Genomic DNA, 13,811 nt, shown 5'->3' with positions numbered 1-13,811 from the left:
ATTGATTGATTGATTGATTGATTGAAACTTTCATTAATCGATGTGTATTTTTGAGCGCATCCAGAAGTTTCTGGATTTTTTCAGCAAACTACCCGAGTCTCTAATGCTCATATGTATTTCGCAGTAAACTATAAACATCAGTTACACCATCGATGCGAGAAAAGCCTCTGCGTGCATATTTTGGTTATGTATATTGTGGTCGTTAAAATGCAGACCTACAAAAAAAAATACCTGCATTCCTACCTGCATTCCTCCGTCGACCGGAACACTTGCACTTTGAAGCAAAACGTAAAAATTTTAAAAGCTTCTCGAAGCTGTAAAAAAGTAGAAAAACCTTATAAGGGCAAATTCAAACTCTCAAATATATCTAAAATAGAAACAATTTGAATTCTGCATGAAGAATTATTGCCGATAAAGTGAACTTCGTTAAAGTCATCACAGCGATTACTTTGCGGGAAAATTTTTTGGAACAAGTTTAACAGTACACCATACGTACACTTTTGGTGAAATCGCTGGCCAGTTCACTAGCCACGTGCCTTTCCATACATGCAGGCGTTAGAGGTATATAAAAATAATATGCTCCATTTGTTTTTTTTTTCGAGCGCCAAGATCTTCAAGCTCTTCGAAAACACATGCCAGTGTTCTTTCTCGATATAGTAATGCACAGCAATAGAGGAGGCCTAATGAATGTCGACCACCAGTGAACGAAAGAAATGAACGAACCATATGCAGGTGTTCCAAGAGGTGCAGCTTGAAAGAGAAAGTGTCCCCGAAATGAATCCTGCGATCGTGCGCTCGAAGCGAGCAAGTCTTGCTCACCCCGGAGCCGTTGTGTGTTCCGGCCGGAAAGCTGCACCTGTCCCGATCCTCTGGAAAGCGGACGCGTTTGTCCCGATTTAGTAATAGTGCAGGATGTATTTAAAAAGCCCACAATTAGTCGTGGTTTACATCTCTAAGAAAGCAGCAGCACACATCACTTTAAATGACTTCGGGACAATTGGCATTACTTTGATCATTTATAGTTCTTAGAAAGAAATCCCAGACGAGCAGGTTCACGTGACATCCTCGCTAGATGCATTAGCAAAACCAGAACATGAACAATTTTGATGGCTACGTATATAAATTAAAATAAATTCTGCCAGCAAAGAAGAACACGACTACGAAAATCATGCACGTCCAACTCACAGCTCTGCTGTTAGCGGCATCAGTGACGACTATTTTGCGGCGAAAAAAAATAAATTCATCACAAGGTTACCCGTCGCGGTGGCTCAGTGGCTAAGGCGCTCGTCTACTGAGCCGCAGTACCCGGGTTCGAACCCGATTGCGGCGGCCGCGTTTCGATGTAGGCGAAACGCAAAACGCGCCCTTGTGCTGTGCGATGTCAGTGCATGTTCAAAGATCCTCAGGTGGTCGAAATTATCCGGAGCCCTCTACTACGGTACCTCTTTCTTTCTGTGTTCTCACTTCCTTCTTTATCGAATTCCTTACGGCGTGGTTCAGGTGTCCGCCGAGATGAGACAGATGTACTGCACCATTTCCTTTCCTTAAAGCCATTTTTTAAAATTATTCTGAAGCCGTTCACTACAGCTCCTATTTTCCTTCCTTACTTTTACTTTCTTTCTTCGTGCTTTCCCCACGGCTTTGTTGAGGTGTAACCGAGGAGTCAGAAGCTACTGCGCCTTTCCTTTCCCAAGGATCTTTTTTTTTTCTTTTGGCCATTACTAAACCTGTGTCATATTATCTGGGCAAATTATTATGGTCCAAAACGTCTGCGTCGTGAAAATTTCCGTTTGACTCTATTTATACCCCCCCACCTGCTACAACACCCGATGTGACTGCAACCAAGCTCTCCAGAAAAAGGGACATTCCACGGCAGAGTGAAAGAAGCTTCTCTAGACTTCGTTCTGCTGCAGCTGATCTCGAAGGAATCACAATTATCCCGGAATTACTACCAATTTCGAACTATTAAGCGACTTAGACCTCGTGAAAGGTGATTGAGAACGATCAATACGGCGTGCAGTACGCTACTTCAGGGACGACAATCAGGTAGGCGCAACGTACCCGTTTCCAGGAGGTTGACATCACACAGCAGGCGACGCCGGTCTTTCTTCCTTATCAATGGCGATAAATGAACGTTGTAGTATCTGGAAAAAAATTCCAATTTGCCAGTTTATTCTCTTGCAAAAAGACTACACCAGCCACCTACGATGTCGGTACGATTCGCTAAAGAGATACCCACGACAGTGCGCCAGTACGACTATCCTGCATCCCGTGGCATTTCTGCATGTATGTATATAGGGGACTGTGTATATGAGCTTGGGGCAGGGCATGTAATGCGAAAGGGGGGGGGGGGGCAGAAGATTAGCTGGGCGGATGAGATTAAGAAGTTTGTGGGCATACGGTGGGTGCAGGTGGCAAAGGACAGGGTTAATGAGAGAGGCATGGGAGAGGCATTCGCCCTGCAGTGGGCGTAATCAGGCTGAGGCTGATGATGTTGATGGTGATTATAGGGGACAAAAACTGCAGGACGCGCAGCTGGTAATTTTGGCGCATAGATGCGGTGTGTGCTGATGATCGCCTGATTTCACTAGCACAGGCGAGAAAGCCTTAATCGAACTTTAATTTCCACAAGTATGGTCTAGGGCCAGTGGACGTTAAGCAGGCTATACGATTTGGTTGTAGCTCGCGTGCCCTTGGGAGATTCGACTGGCAGCGCAGTTATAGTAAATATCATTCATTTTGAAAGCAGAACGTTAGGTCTTTCTTAGACCACCATCAAGACAGTTTTAACGCGATAGCGTTAAGGCTCCTGCTGTGCAGAAAGGCGTCGTCGATGTCGTCGGCGTCATCGTCGGCGTTGTGATCGAAAAATAGGGTGGCGAAGGGTGCCCCAGGTGGCCACTCTCAGGAGAAGCAACTTAGGTGGGCCACCTAGGTCACGTGACCTTGTGGCGTCATCACAATCTTCCCATCGGATTGTGAGCAGACTGACCACAGTGGTAGGCGGCAGTTAAATTAATGGTTGGCCGCGAGAGGTTGTTTGGCAAGACCAAACTCGGTATCACAAGCCCCACCGATGGCAGCACCTGCCATGGCAGGGCAATATGGCGCATCCCTTAACCGCTGCATCTCTGCGCAAGTAGTATGTGGACTCCAAGAGACCGATGAATGCAAAGTTTAGAATGACCAATTGTGCACACATGGGCATTAACGCTGTCGAGTCATACCCTTAAGGCGGAGTTTAAATGCCCCATCCATTTTTTCTTCTTCACTGCGTTTTCGTCCTGTGTTTAGGAACGCGTGCTACATTTTGAGAATGATGAATGTACGATGGCTCTACCATACATTTTACACTTACCCGTCAATGCGATCGGTAGTGAAAGTGAAGTGGCTTACTTCGAGCACAATTTCGATAACAGATTCAATCCTACTCATCAGTGGGCCGGGGTCACCCTGGAGCTTGTATTCTAACCCTTTAGAGTGTGAACGGCCATGCCAGCCTGAAAATAAAATGTAAGACGAAAGTTTACCATTCAAAGACAACACACAATGCAACGCAATTGAAATGACTTACTTCATGCACTTCAACTCACATGTCACAGATATTAATGCAGGCCAATATTTCGGCTGACTTACCAACTGGGCGTGCTTCTTTTGGCCTGGCGGGTCTAGTCCCACCCTTGGCAGCTCTCCAGTTGACCTCGGCACGAAGACTGCCGTTTCAGGAGCGAAACGACCTCTTCGATACACTACCCCGAGCTTGCTGCCTTTCACATCGGCTGAGGATTGGCTCGGCTAGATGCACCGCCATATCAAACATGTTGATACTCACAAGACCGGGCAGATATTTATATTTTCTTAAAATAAAAAAAGCGCGTGTTTTGAGCTTTCTGCTGCTCATCGGCAGCGCATATGCGAGGAGTCAGCCCAGTACATCATCTTCATCATAATCTGCGATCATTCCTATTTCCTTGAATAGGAATGATCGTGAAGAAGACGGAGAAGATTATCGGATCATCGAACCACACTTGGGTTCAACCACAGATCTGTTTGTACCTAGCCTCTGCTGCACTGGCAAAAAAAAAATTGTCCCCGTGTATTATTAACATGTGCAAGTGACGTTAGGAAAGGCTTGTATTAATGTCCTTATTAAATCAATGAAATTGCCCCTCATATCCTTTTGTCGATGCGAAGATGTCCTGGCGTGGCTCACTGAAGGGAAGTGGCGAAACGTGCAGAATTAGCAGATGTAATGATAAAAATATCTCCTCGTGGAAGTGAAATTTTAATTCATCCTGATAAAAGTCCAGAGAGCTATATCCTGCTCCGATCTTCATTTATGCTGTCTTCCATCATCTATGTTGCCTTTTGCTCGTCGTCGTCTTTCCCACGAAGTCAATACACATCTTTTATCTTATATGTGCTCTTCCTTAATGATTAGCATTTTAAACAGAGCTAGTGACAATTTCCTTACAATGAAGAGTTCTTAGCACACAGTTCGTTCTGGAAATGTCCACGTATTCCGAAAGAAAAGAAGTGGCTTTCATCAGATGGAACATGATGCGGACGACAAGGGCGACGGCACTTGCTAACGCAGGTGCCAAATACTCCACTCCATAAGCCCCGCGTTCCATTAAGCCTGAGGACATCATCATCATCATCATGTGCTCAAGCCACGCGAGTCGCGGTAAGAGGAGAAGCCCACGGCTTTACCGACAAGATGTCTGCTGATGGCTCTCGGTGGACGCCTCAGTGCAAACGTCCTTGCTTACGAAGACCGGCGGCACTGGCTCGGTGTAAGATGGCCTCCCCGAGGCCACAGATGGCAAAATAAAAGGTGCCCGGCCCGCACCGCCAGAAGGCACAACGGGCTGGTTTTGGCAGACAGCCGGGCACGGCCAAATACCCTGCCATAACGATCAATCATACAGCCACTGGACTGCAGTGACTTGCGGAATGGGCGAAGGCGGGGGCCACCTCATATGGTGCCCCTGACACGCGGGGCCACATGAGAGGTAGATACCATGAACATGTTCATGGTGTCTACCTCCATTAATTTATTCAACACTTGTCACTCTTGCAGACTGCCCACCTTCCCAGGTCTTTATTTAGTTCTCATATTTTGCTGCCTTTATTCCCCCTCATATTAACATTCTCCGTTCAGACATACTCGGTAGGCATTGAGGGTTCCTTATTAGTGTTTGTAAACTCGTGTTAAAGCACTGGACTGGTCGGCACAAAAAAATTTCGTTCTCGTTTTGGTCCGTGTGGCAGTTTGCGTCGAAGTACAGAAAGCCTGCCATGCCTGAGAAATAAACGAATAAATATTGTTCTCCACTTTGGATACAATTCGGATAAGACGTAACCGTTACAGTTGCGTCGAGCTGTGGGTGTACGCGGGGCACGGCACCATAATTCGAAGCTGCAAGGGTGCTCGTTACATGTCGTCGCAGATCCACGGACTTCAGAAGGGAAAATTATAAATGTGCTGCTGTCCGGTAAGAAGTGCGCCATGCACGATAACACGAATTAACGGCTGCACAAAGATTCCGTTCAGTTACAGAACTTAGTAAACCATACCACGGCACTATAATTAAGTTTAAGAATTGACGACGAGCGCAAAACAACAGCAACAAGACAAGAAACGAAGTGTATGAGCTCTGGCTTTTAATAGCTTTTGTTCAGAAGGAAAACCGTGCCCACATGAACAAAACGGAACCCATGATCGTCGCTTGCGTGTAGTCTCAAGAAACAGCAGTGTATCCGGCATAAATGGCAAACCGGGCGATACCTTCGTAACTCGTGGATATTTGTTTATTTTTTAATTAAGTGGTCCTCAAAGGCCACATTTAAGGGGCATTACATGAGGGGTGGGCGGGGAGTACAGCAGTTATGACAAAAAATGATTTTCGACAGAGGATCTTGAATTGCTGCACAACTGTTAAGGGAGCAACGTGGCCGGTTAGGTCGTTCCAGTCTAGAGCAGTAAAGAGAAAAAAATGATTCGTGGGACTTCGTGCTGTGGACACGCAGGCGGTAGACGGCCTTGGCGTAGCTAAGACGGAATAAATGATGGGTTGGACAGATGAACACGTTGTCGGGTGGCAAGCTGTAAAAAAAAAAACGCGATGAGAAAGGCAAGCTAGTTTGCGACGCTATGCTAGAGTACGAAGTTCAAGTTGGGATTTTATTTGGATTACGCTAGTGCGATAAGAGTATTTCGAAAGAATCGTGAAGCACGATTCTGAATAGATTCCAATAAATTAGACCGGTTAGTCTGGTGAGGATCAAATTGTAGGATAACACGATTGATCATCCTTAATCACAGAGTGACCTATGATGATGGTGGCCACAGGCATACATTTCAGAGCAAAGAAAATTGAAAACAAATGATGTATAAGTAGCCAGTCTTTTTTATTTACTCCGTTTTCAAGAGATGCGACGGCACTTTTCTTCTTCGAAAAAAATACGGAATCGCTTGTTCAAAGTTTCCTGCAGGGACTCAGTCATCGATGTTGCGCATGTGGAGAACGGCCATTTTTTCGCTTGCTGCAGACTTATATGCAGTTGAGAGTGTGTGGCTGACGGTCGCCAATGTTTGAGATATCATTTTGCTATTGAAATCGCGAACTGCGTCTTCGGGTAAGTTCATGGACACGTTGAGGGGCTTCAACCGGCCGGAGGCATTCTCAACGGTGGCGTTGGTGATGCGGGAGCCTGAAAATAAGCATGCGCAGTGTCTTTGATGATAAAGAAGAATGGCTGAGTCTCGCGAAAGCGACTCTTTTATTACATGCCATCTAGTCAGGCGGTTACAGGTTTCTGCTGAAGGACTAAAATGTTGTAAAACGAACACCACAACTCACAGATCACTAGAGGTAGCTTAAAAAACGGAAAGAATTTCGGAACACTGTGGCTCCGTTTTTGCGACTGAAGACAGCTAATAGCAAATTATTAGCATCGTTAGGGTGGTGGGTGCAGTAGGTTCTATTTTATGGCTTAGTCTTGTTCTGTGCCTTTGCCGCTTTTAGATTCATATTAGTCGACACCTCCGTAGTTAATACTTCAACTTTGTTCATGTCTGATATGAAATGGAGCAGCTGATTATGCACTCAAGTTTCAAAAAACAAGATAGGTGAAATTTAGAGTACAGAAAAGTATGCAAAAGATTACTGCAACCCAACTGATAGTAACAGGTTTTAACGAGGCAAACTTTCGAAAGCCCAAAATGTCTGCATCGATCAAAAAGGTACACATTTTTCTAGCAATGGTAACAACAATAACAACAACAACAACAACAACGACGACGACGACGACGACAACGACAACAAAAACAACATGGGTCTCTCAAACCTCATCGGCGGCTCCTTCTGAAACAGCCACCTACCGGCGCAGTAGCATTTCGTGTATCAGATAGTGACTGAAGCTGGAGTGTGATGGTTCATCATGGAGTTACCCGCATCTGGGTACCACACTGAAGACAAGAGAAAGACAACCAGGAGGAGGAGGAGGAGGGGTGGTGCGGTGCGCCCCTTAACAGTCCCCCACTGTGGGTATGTGCCACCCAAGAGAGGACAACAACAACCACAACGGGAATTAGGGATAGAGGCCTAGTTGATTGCTTCGCCACCGCATGGAGCATGTCAAGAAACTATTGGTTGTATTTTCTTTAAAGATGATCTGGAAGCGGCCAAGGCTAGATTCGAGCGTCTCTAAATCTGCGCCGTTAACGTTACAGCACTCAGCAACGGCGTGACTTATACGTACGCGTAGATGCATTGGCTCATAGCCCTGCAGTTTGAGATGCGGTGACGGTGTAGTAAATGTATAATTTTTTAAAATTGTTTCCCTTTCCTTTAGAGAAACACGGCGTTCAAAATAGAAAGCTCAGTCACTACTATATTCCAAGGCGCGGGCGAAACGAGATTGGAGCAGTACATTCTCCGAAATCGATCTAAATTTCCGTCGTTCCCATAGACGCCGATTGTTCCAGCTTTGAATTGTTTCGGCACAAATGCTGGGCGAATCGTCGAGGCACCGCTGCCTTCCCTATAAAAAAAAAAATTTAGACAGTCCAAAGACTGTCCATAGAGTTCTGCCGATGAAGTCTATAGACTCTCTACAGACAAATCCCAGAGGATTTGTCTGTAGGCAAGACAAATCTCCTAGACAGTCTATAGACAATCTATAGATTTATGGTCATACACTTTTAGCAGACTTCGTCTATAGACAGTCTACAGACTACGAATAGACAAAAATAAATATAGGAAGGAAATAGAGTTTATAAGAAATCTATAGACTGTCTAAGACCATTTTTGTAAGGGCTGATATGTGTGGCCGAGGGTCCTAGAATCTAAAGCTTTACTAGAATCTCCTACCACCGCCTAGAATCGATGTCCGGTTGAAACACCCGGTCTGTTAATTGTCTCCACACTGTTAAGCAAAAAAACAAACGCGACTTCTGTCTTTTGAACGGCGTAGGCTGCCAAGCTCAGCGGCTCTAGCCAGCAGCTGTCCTAAATTCCTGTAATGCTAAGGGCGCTTGCGGGGCATCGAAAGGGGCTCGTTTTTTCTACGCGCCAAGCACTCGTCAAAGGTGTCATGCATCCTTCACGGCCAAATCAATCACCTCACTCTCAGTGCTCCGGTTCAGAGCATGTGCACGTGTAACTTAGAGTTCTTGCAGTAATAATTCGCCACGCCTATCCACATGAGGAGGTCTCCGCCGTCCACATGCACTTCGGCGCCCTTCCAGAGAGACAGGCTTTCCTCGACAGTCACCTCGACGTCGTACCTTGCCACCAAGCCGCGAATGCTAAAGCGGCACTCGACCGGGATGATTTCAGAGCGGACGTTACTTCGCTTGCAGTCGCTCCGTCTTCGGACCTGCGTGAGGAGAGGAGGCTTGTTTTTCTTCCATGCAGGAAAGACTTCCAAACTTCCCGGCCTACTGTGGGGTGAAACCGCGTCAGCCATAGCTTCAATACGCATACCGCTCCTCCTTACCCTTAAAAAAAACAAAAAAACACGAGTGTTCCGACGTCAAAACCCACATGGGCAAGTTTACATGCGTTACGTGACAGAAGAGCGCTACACTGCGCATACTGCCACTTCTGGGCTTGATTGTAAAGACTAGGAGCTGTTGCTGCGTTTTTAGTGTGCTGGCACTTATAGTGGCCATTCCCCGCATTTAGCCGTTGTGGGTTTGTTTGTCTGAAGCCTGTTTTGTGAAAGGCTGCTCAGCTACCCACCAAGTGCTGGTAAGCGGCCTGCCCACCGTGTAATGTGGCAGCTCAGTTAATTAACCGTGAGAAGCTGCTCGAGGAGAACCACTTGGATCGTAAGCCAACCCAAGCATCCCAAGTCCCCCCTATATGGCAGCAGCGCCTGCCATAGAAGAGCAATGGCGCATCGTTGGACCGCTGCATCAGTGTCAGAAGGGGTAGGAAGAATCCCAGGGATGTATGAATGTAGAGAATGACCAATTCCGCATACATGGACATTGACCCATTATATTGCTATCCGAACAACCATCAACCGTGAACGCTGGATCTCAACACCAGCAGCGAAGTGAAAACAACTGCCAGCACACCTAATTCGCATTTGGCCTAACTACGCAAATCGACCAACATTTTTTTTAAATCTCGCATAAACACGGCGACAAAACTTTTTGATTTTAGGACTGACTCCGTCAGCATTTTCAAGGATCCTTGCCCCACGACATAGGTATATGGCAACGTGTCGCAGGACCGACGCGTGATTATTTTTGATGGGGAGAAGAAGCGCCACTCGAGTCGTTGCGGTTGACTTGTAACCTCTCCTGGCCTATCGCCCAGGGACCCGAGCATAGGCAGAAAGACCTGCACAGGTGGGGTACCTACCCTTCGGCGCAGGTTGCGCACAGTACCGTTCTCCAGATGAAAGCCGACGAATCCGGAGAAGGTCCAGTTAGGTTGGCTGTCCACGTCGAAAGAGGTCGCCACAAGCGGAAGCACGTCAACGTCGACGTGGTTCAACGCCTCGTCGACCGCGAAGTTGAGGCGAGTGATGCTCGCCCAAGCACAACCTACCGCGGAGAGAGAGGAGGGGAGAGTGATGACGGTTGAGAACGAAGAGGACTAAGTAGTAGACAAAAAAAATACAGAAAGACCAGACATCTTAAGCGAAAATTCTGCTAAAGGAGTACTACTTCGATGCTTTTAAACTTAACCGAGGCTTGACACACGCGACAGAATCCTGTGGCAGAATTCTGCGGACGGTAGAAGACAGCTAGTATAAAAACGAGTATGTGCAGAAAACTGAAACGAACTCTTTAAAACTATGTTACGCGCCGCGGTGGCTCAGTGGTTAGGGCGCTCGACTACTGATCCGGAGTTCCCGGGTTCGAACCCGACCGCGGCGGCTGCGTTTTTATGGAGGAAAAACGCTAAGGCGCCCGTGTGCTGTGCGATGTCAGTGCACGTTAAAGATCCCCAGGTGGTCGAAATAATTCCGGAGCCCTCCACTACGGCACCTCATTCTTCCTTTCTTCTTTCATTCCCTCCTTTATCCCTTACCTTACGGCGCGGTTCAGTTGTCCATCGATATATGAGACAGATACTGCGCAATTTCCTTTCCCCCAAAACCAATTATTAGTATTATTATTATTACTTTAAAACTATGCAGGTATGAAGTCGCTGTCATATTCTCTGCCTCAACATATCGTAAATTACACATACCTTAACAAATGCCACCGATTATGGCGTTACGCAGTGTAGCCGTCCTGTCAACTATTTCGATTTATTTATTAATACTTTACAGGGCCCCGAAGGGCATTGAGTATAAGAGGGCACAAAACGTCATAACTACAAGTTGAACATGTAGTAAAATACAACGTGAAATATCAGTCAAAAACGATAAATAAACACATTGTAAAGGGAAAACTTATAGTATAGGTGGACGATACATAGCCTTATAACATAAGCAGTGTATAGCACAGATGCAACGCATATGGAAAAAAAACTAGCTGCGGTTTAACTACTGCTAAACCTGGTTAGAGAGCGAAAGCTGTGGTGTATCAGGCAAGTAGACTCGGCTTGGCGTCTGTAAAGTTGAGTGCGTTCCGCACACTGGATAGGCAGCGCACCCACCCTGCCACCCTAGCAGGTGGCAGTTAATGATTCATCGCGGGTGGTTGGTCACCCAATGAACGCTACGGCCTATTCTAGCGCCCTCTACCGGCAAATAGAAAGGCCAAAGTTCAAGTGGTGCGACACCGTGGTGGACCACATACGACCACATATAGGCCTATAGCCACATTTGACCTCTGGCTCAGCGGAAGGTCAACCGGCAACGCACGGCGAAATCAGCTTTAAATAGCGTCGTGAAGCTTTCGCTTCAATGCACATCTGAAGAAAAAGCAGTGGTCATACTAGAAATGTGAATCGTAAGATACCCGCCGCGGTGGCTCCGTGGTTAGGGCGCTCGACTACTGACCCGGAGTTCCCGGGTTCGAACCCGACCGCGGCGGCTGCGTTTTTATGGAGGAAAAACGCTAAGGCGCTCGTGTGCTGTGCGATGATGTCAGTGCACGTTAAAGACCCCCAGGTGGTCGAAATTATTCCGGAGCCCTCCACTACGGCACCTTTCTTCCTTTCTTTCACTCCCTCCTTTATCCCTTCCCTTACGGCGCGGTTCAGGTGTCCAACGATATACGAGACAGATACTGCGCCATTTCTTTTCCCCAAAAACCAATTATTATTATTATGTCGAATGGGCACGGGGGCTATGAGGGATGCGGTAGTGTAAGTTAGCTTAAACCAGAAGGGTTTTTCATCGTGCGCCCACATCACACGCACGTTTTCGCATTTTGCCGCCACAGAAATGCGGCCGCCGCGGCCGGGATAGAACCCACGACCTTGGGATCAGCAGCCGAGCACAAGAGCCATTATGGTGTACCTAATTTTGTATCCATTTTCTGAGACAGTAAATTCATCCAAAAGTAAATGCTCCACAACGTGGTTGTGCCATTGTACCCATTTCACGTATCCGAGACTGTAAATTCATCCGAAACCAAGCGCACCACAATGTGGTTGTGCCATTGCACCTATATATGGTTCATGAGTCATGACACAAAGAGAAGCTATTTTCACTTGTTGGTTTCAGTTAGAGCAGTGGTATAATTCGATTAAAACTGTCTGCAAACATGTGAAAGGGAGAGAAACTAATAAATTCAATATTCCACACCAATCGGACATAGAATGCTTCAGAATTGCTGAAAGCACATTACAGAAGTGCCAATTACGCTTCTTTCCTAGACACCTGACTTCCCTGTTTTGTTGTGTAGACTGGGCGCCATATTCACACTGCCCAACACAGATGGTCTTCAGTCAATCTATGCGGTAACACATCTGATTTTGTCTGAAAAAAAAAGTATGCTATGTTGCAAGAGAAGTATGGCTGAATAAAGTGCCGAACTGGTTCGGAATGGTTCTTTTGGACTCTTCGAGTTCAGTTTCGGCTTTAGTTCGATACTCTGGTTAAGAGCCCTAGTCAACAACTCCGAAAACAAACTGTAGTGTGCCTGTTTTGCCACATTACTGCATCCTAGCGACAAAAACATTTTCAATGAAAACAAGCCTTTTAAAAGCTACAAAAGGTAACTGAAATACAGGTGGTGGTCACTGATAGTAATGTTTATTCTTAATACAGGCGTCGCCACCACTGGCCATTTTCACAAGTAAACGGCGGCGCATCAACACTTCCATGAGGCGAGTGTTCATGGCCATTCACTTTCAAACTGAAATCACGGAGCCTATTACAGTTTCGGCATTGGGGGTTTGAATCCAGGGGAGGGATAATTTTAAATCCAATTTTTTGGGCGACAAAAGCTTCTTTTACAGCTGGACAAACACCCACACAGCCGGAAAGAGCCATAGAATCTATTTTTATTAAGAACAAAACTTGAATGAAATTGACCTCAAGGGAAACGCTAAAGAAAACGGCTTAGGTGGAGACCTGCTTGTAAAGCATAGCTGTCCAGCGTCATGCTTTCTTCCTATTTCTCTGTCAACAGACACTATAGTGCTGGCAAGTGAGGAAAACCAGACAGAGTCTGTCATGCGACTTTGCAGTAAACATCCATTTAATGAATAGCAACAAGTGCACACACAATGGTTACACACAAAATTTCGCAAAGACAGCCATGTACATAAATTGCGTGGCATCTTTCCAGTGAGCACGCAGTGTAAGCCAGCAGCGCAGAGTTATGACCGGCAACAAAGTGATGCATCTTTGTACGTGAATAAGACTAGGTGACGCTTTCTTGTGATAATGGGAGGCAAGCCATGACTTCGCAGATTGTTCTCTGAACACGTCGGTAGTACTGGTGGGTGAGGTCGGTTAACGGAAAACAAGAGAATGAACTGGCACATGAAACTTTGGTTCAAACATGCATTGCCCATACACACAGACAAACATGCGATACAGCGGAGTGTTGTTTAACCAGCACGTGGTACACAACCATTCCGGAGCTCGAAACTTTAGTACAAAAATTGACATCAAGCTTGGGACCTACTTGTGGTGAAAGTACTGGCGCTTTGACGGCACTGTATTGCCACTATACCGTAGTAGAATAATGTAATGATTTCAGAAACAGCAGCATGTCACAAGTGGAATGAAGAGTTCACAAGCGTCTGTTTTTTTTTCCTCCTTACATCATATTAAACATCGCATACAGCATTATTGCGCCACCCCTCGATATAACCTTTGACAGAGTGCATGGCGCCATCTGCAGGACATGGCTGCAGGTGTATCACACCGCATGCTCATTC

General features: G+C 46.2%; 2 protein-coding genes across 2 annotated transcripts; both read right to left on the bottom strand.

Annotated features, from left to right (window-relative positions):
• Window positions 1–239: 239 nt before the first annotated feature.
• On the bottom strand, window positions 240–3,497 carry LOC144107398 (uncharacterized). Its single transcript, XM_077640389.1, has 4 exons — window positions 3,359–3,497; window positions 2,062–2,144; window positions 724–869; window positions 240–314 (listed from the first exon to the last, which is right to left on the bottom strand). The coding sequence occupies exons 1-4, from the start codon at window positions 3,433–3,435 to the stop codon at window positions 240–242; spliced, it is 381 nt and encodes a 126-aa protein (XP_077496515.1). The 5' UTR covers window positions 3,436–3,497.
• Window positions 3,498–6,479: 2,982 nt separating this feature from the next.
• Window positions 6,480–13,027, bottom strand: LOC144107395 (uncharacterized). The gene is made up of 4 exons (XM_077640386.1): window positions 12,997–13,027; window positions 9,882–10,066; window positions 8,676–8,886; window positions 6,480–6,717 (listed from the first exon to the last, which is right to left on the bottom strand). Exons 1-4 carry the CDS (start codon window positions 13,025–13,027, stop codon window positions 6,503–6,505), a joined length of 642 nt encoding a protein of 213 aa, XP_077496512.1. The 3' UTR covers window positions 6,480–6,502.
• Window positions 13,028–13,811: the final 784 nt, after the last annotated feature.

This window comes from Amblyomma americanum, chromosome 10 (genome assembly GCF_052857255.1).
Source record: "Amblyomma americanum isolate KBUSLIRL-KWMA chromosome 10, ASM5285725v1, whole genome shotgun sequence".
NCBI lineage: Eukaryota > Metazoa > Arthropoda > Arachnida > Ixodida > Ixodidae > Amblyomma > Amblyomma americanum.
This window is presented reverse-complemented; position numbering and strand designations above follow the sequence as displayed.

Bases quoted from the DNA above. Each gene is read 5' to 3' on its own strand.
- LOC144107398 (XM_077640389.1), bottom strand. From the start codon at position 3,435: ATGAGTAGGATTGAATCTGTTATCGAAATTGTGCTCGAAGTAAGCCAC. The intron at 2,145-3,358 runs GTAAGTGTAAAA...ATTTTTTTCCAG, and splicing joins ACTACCGATCGCATTGACGG to ATACTACAACGTTCATTTAT. The intron at 315-723 runs GTTCGTTCATTT...ACTTTTTTACAG, and splicing joins TCTTGGAACACCTGCATATG to CTTCGAGAAGCTTTTAAAAT.
- LOC144107395 (XM_077640386.1), bottom strand. From the start codon at position 13,027: ATGACGCTGGACAGCTATGCTTTACAAGCAG. The intron at 10,067-12,996 runs GTCTCCACCTAA...TCTCCGCGGTAG, and splicing joins CAGCTATGCTTTACAAGCAG to GTTGTGCTTGGGCGAGCATC. The intron at 6,718-8,675 runs CTAAGTTACACG...GCTTATTTTCAG, and splicing joins GAATTATTACTGCAAGAACT to GCTCCCGCATCACCAACGCC.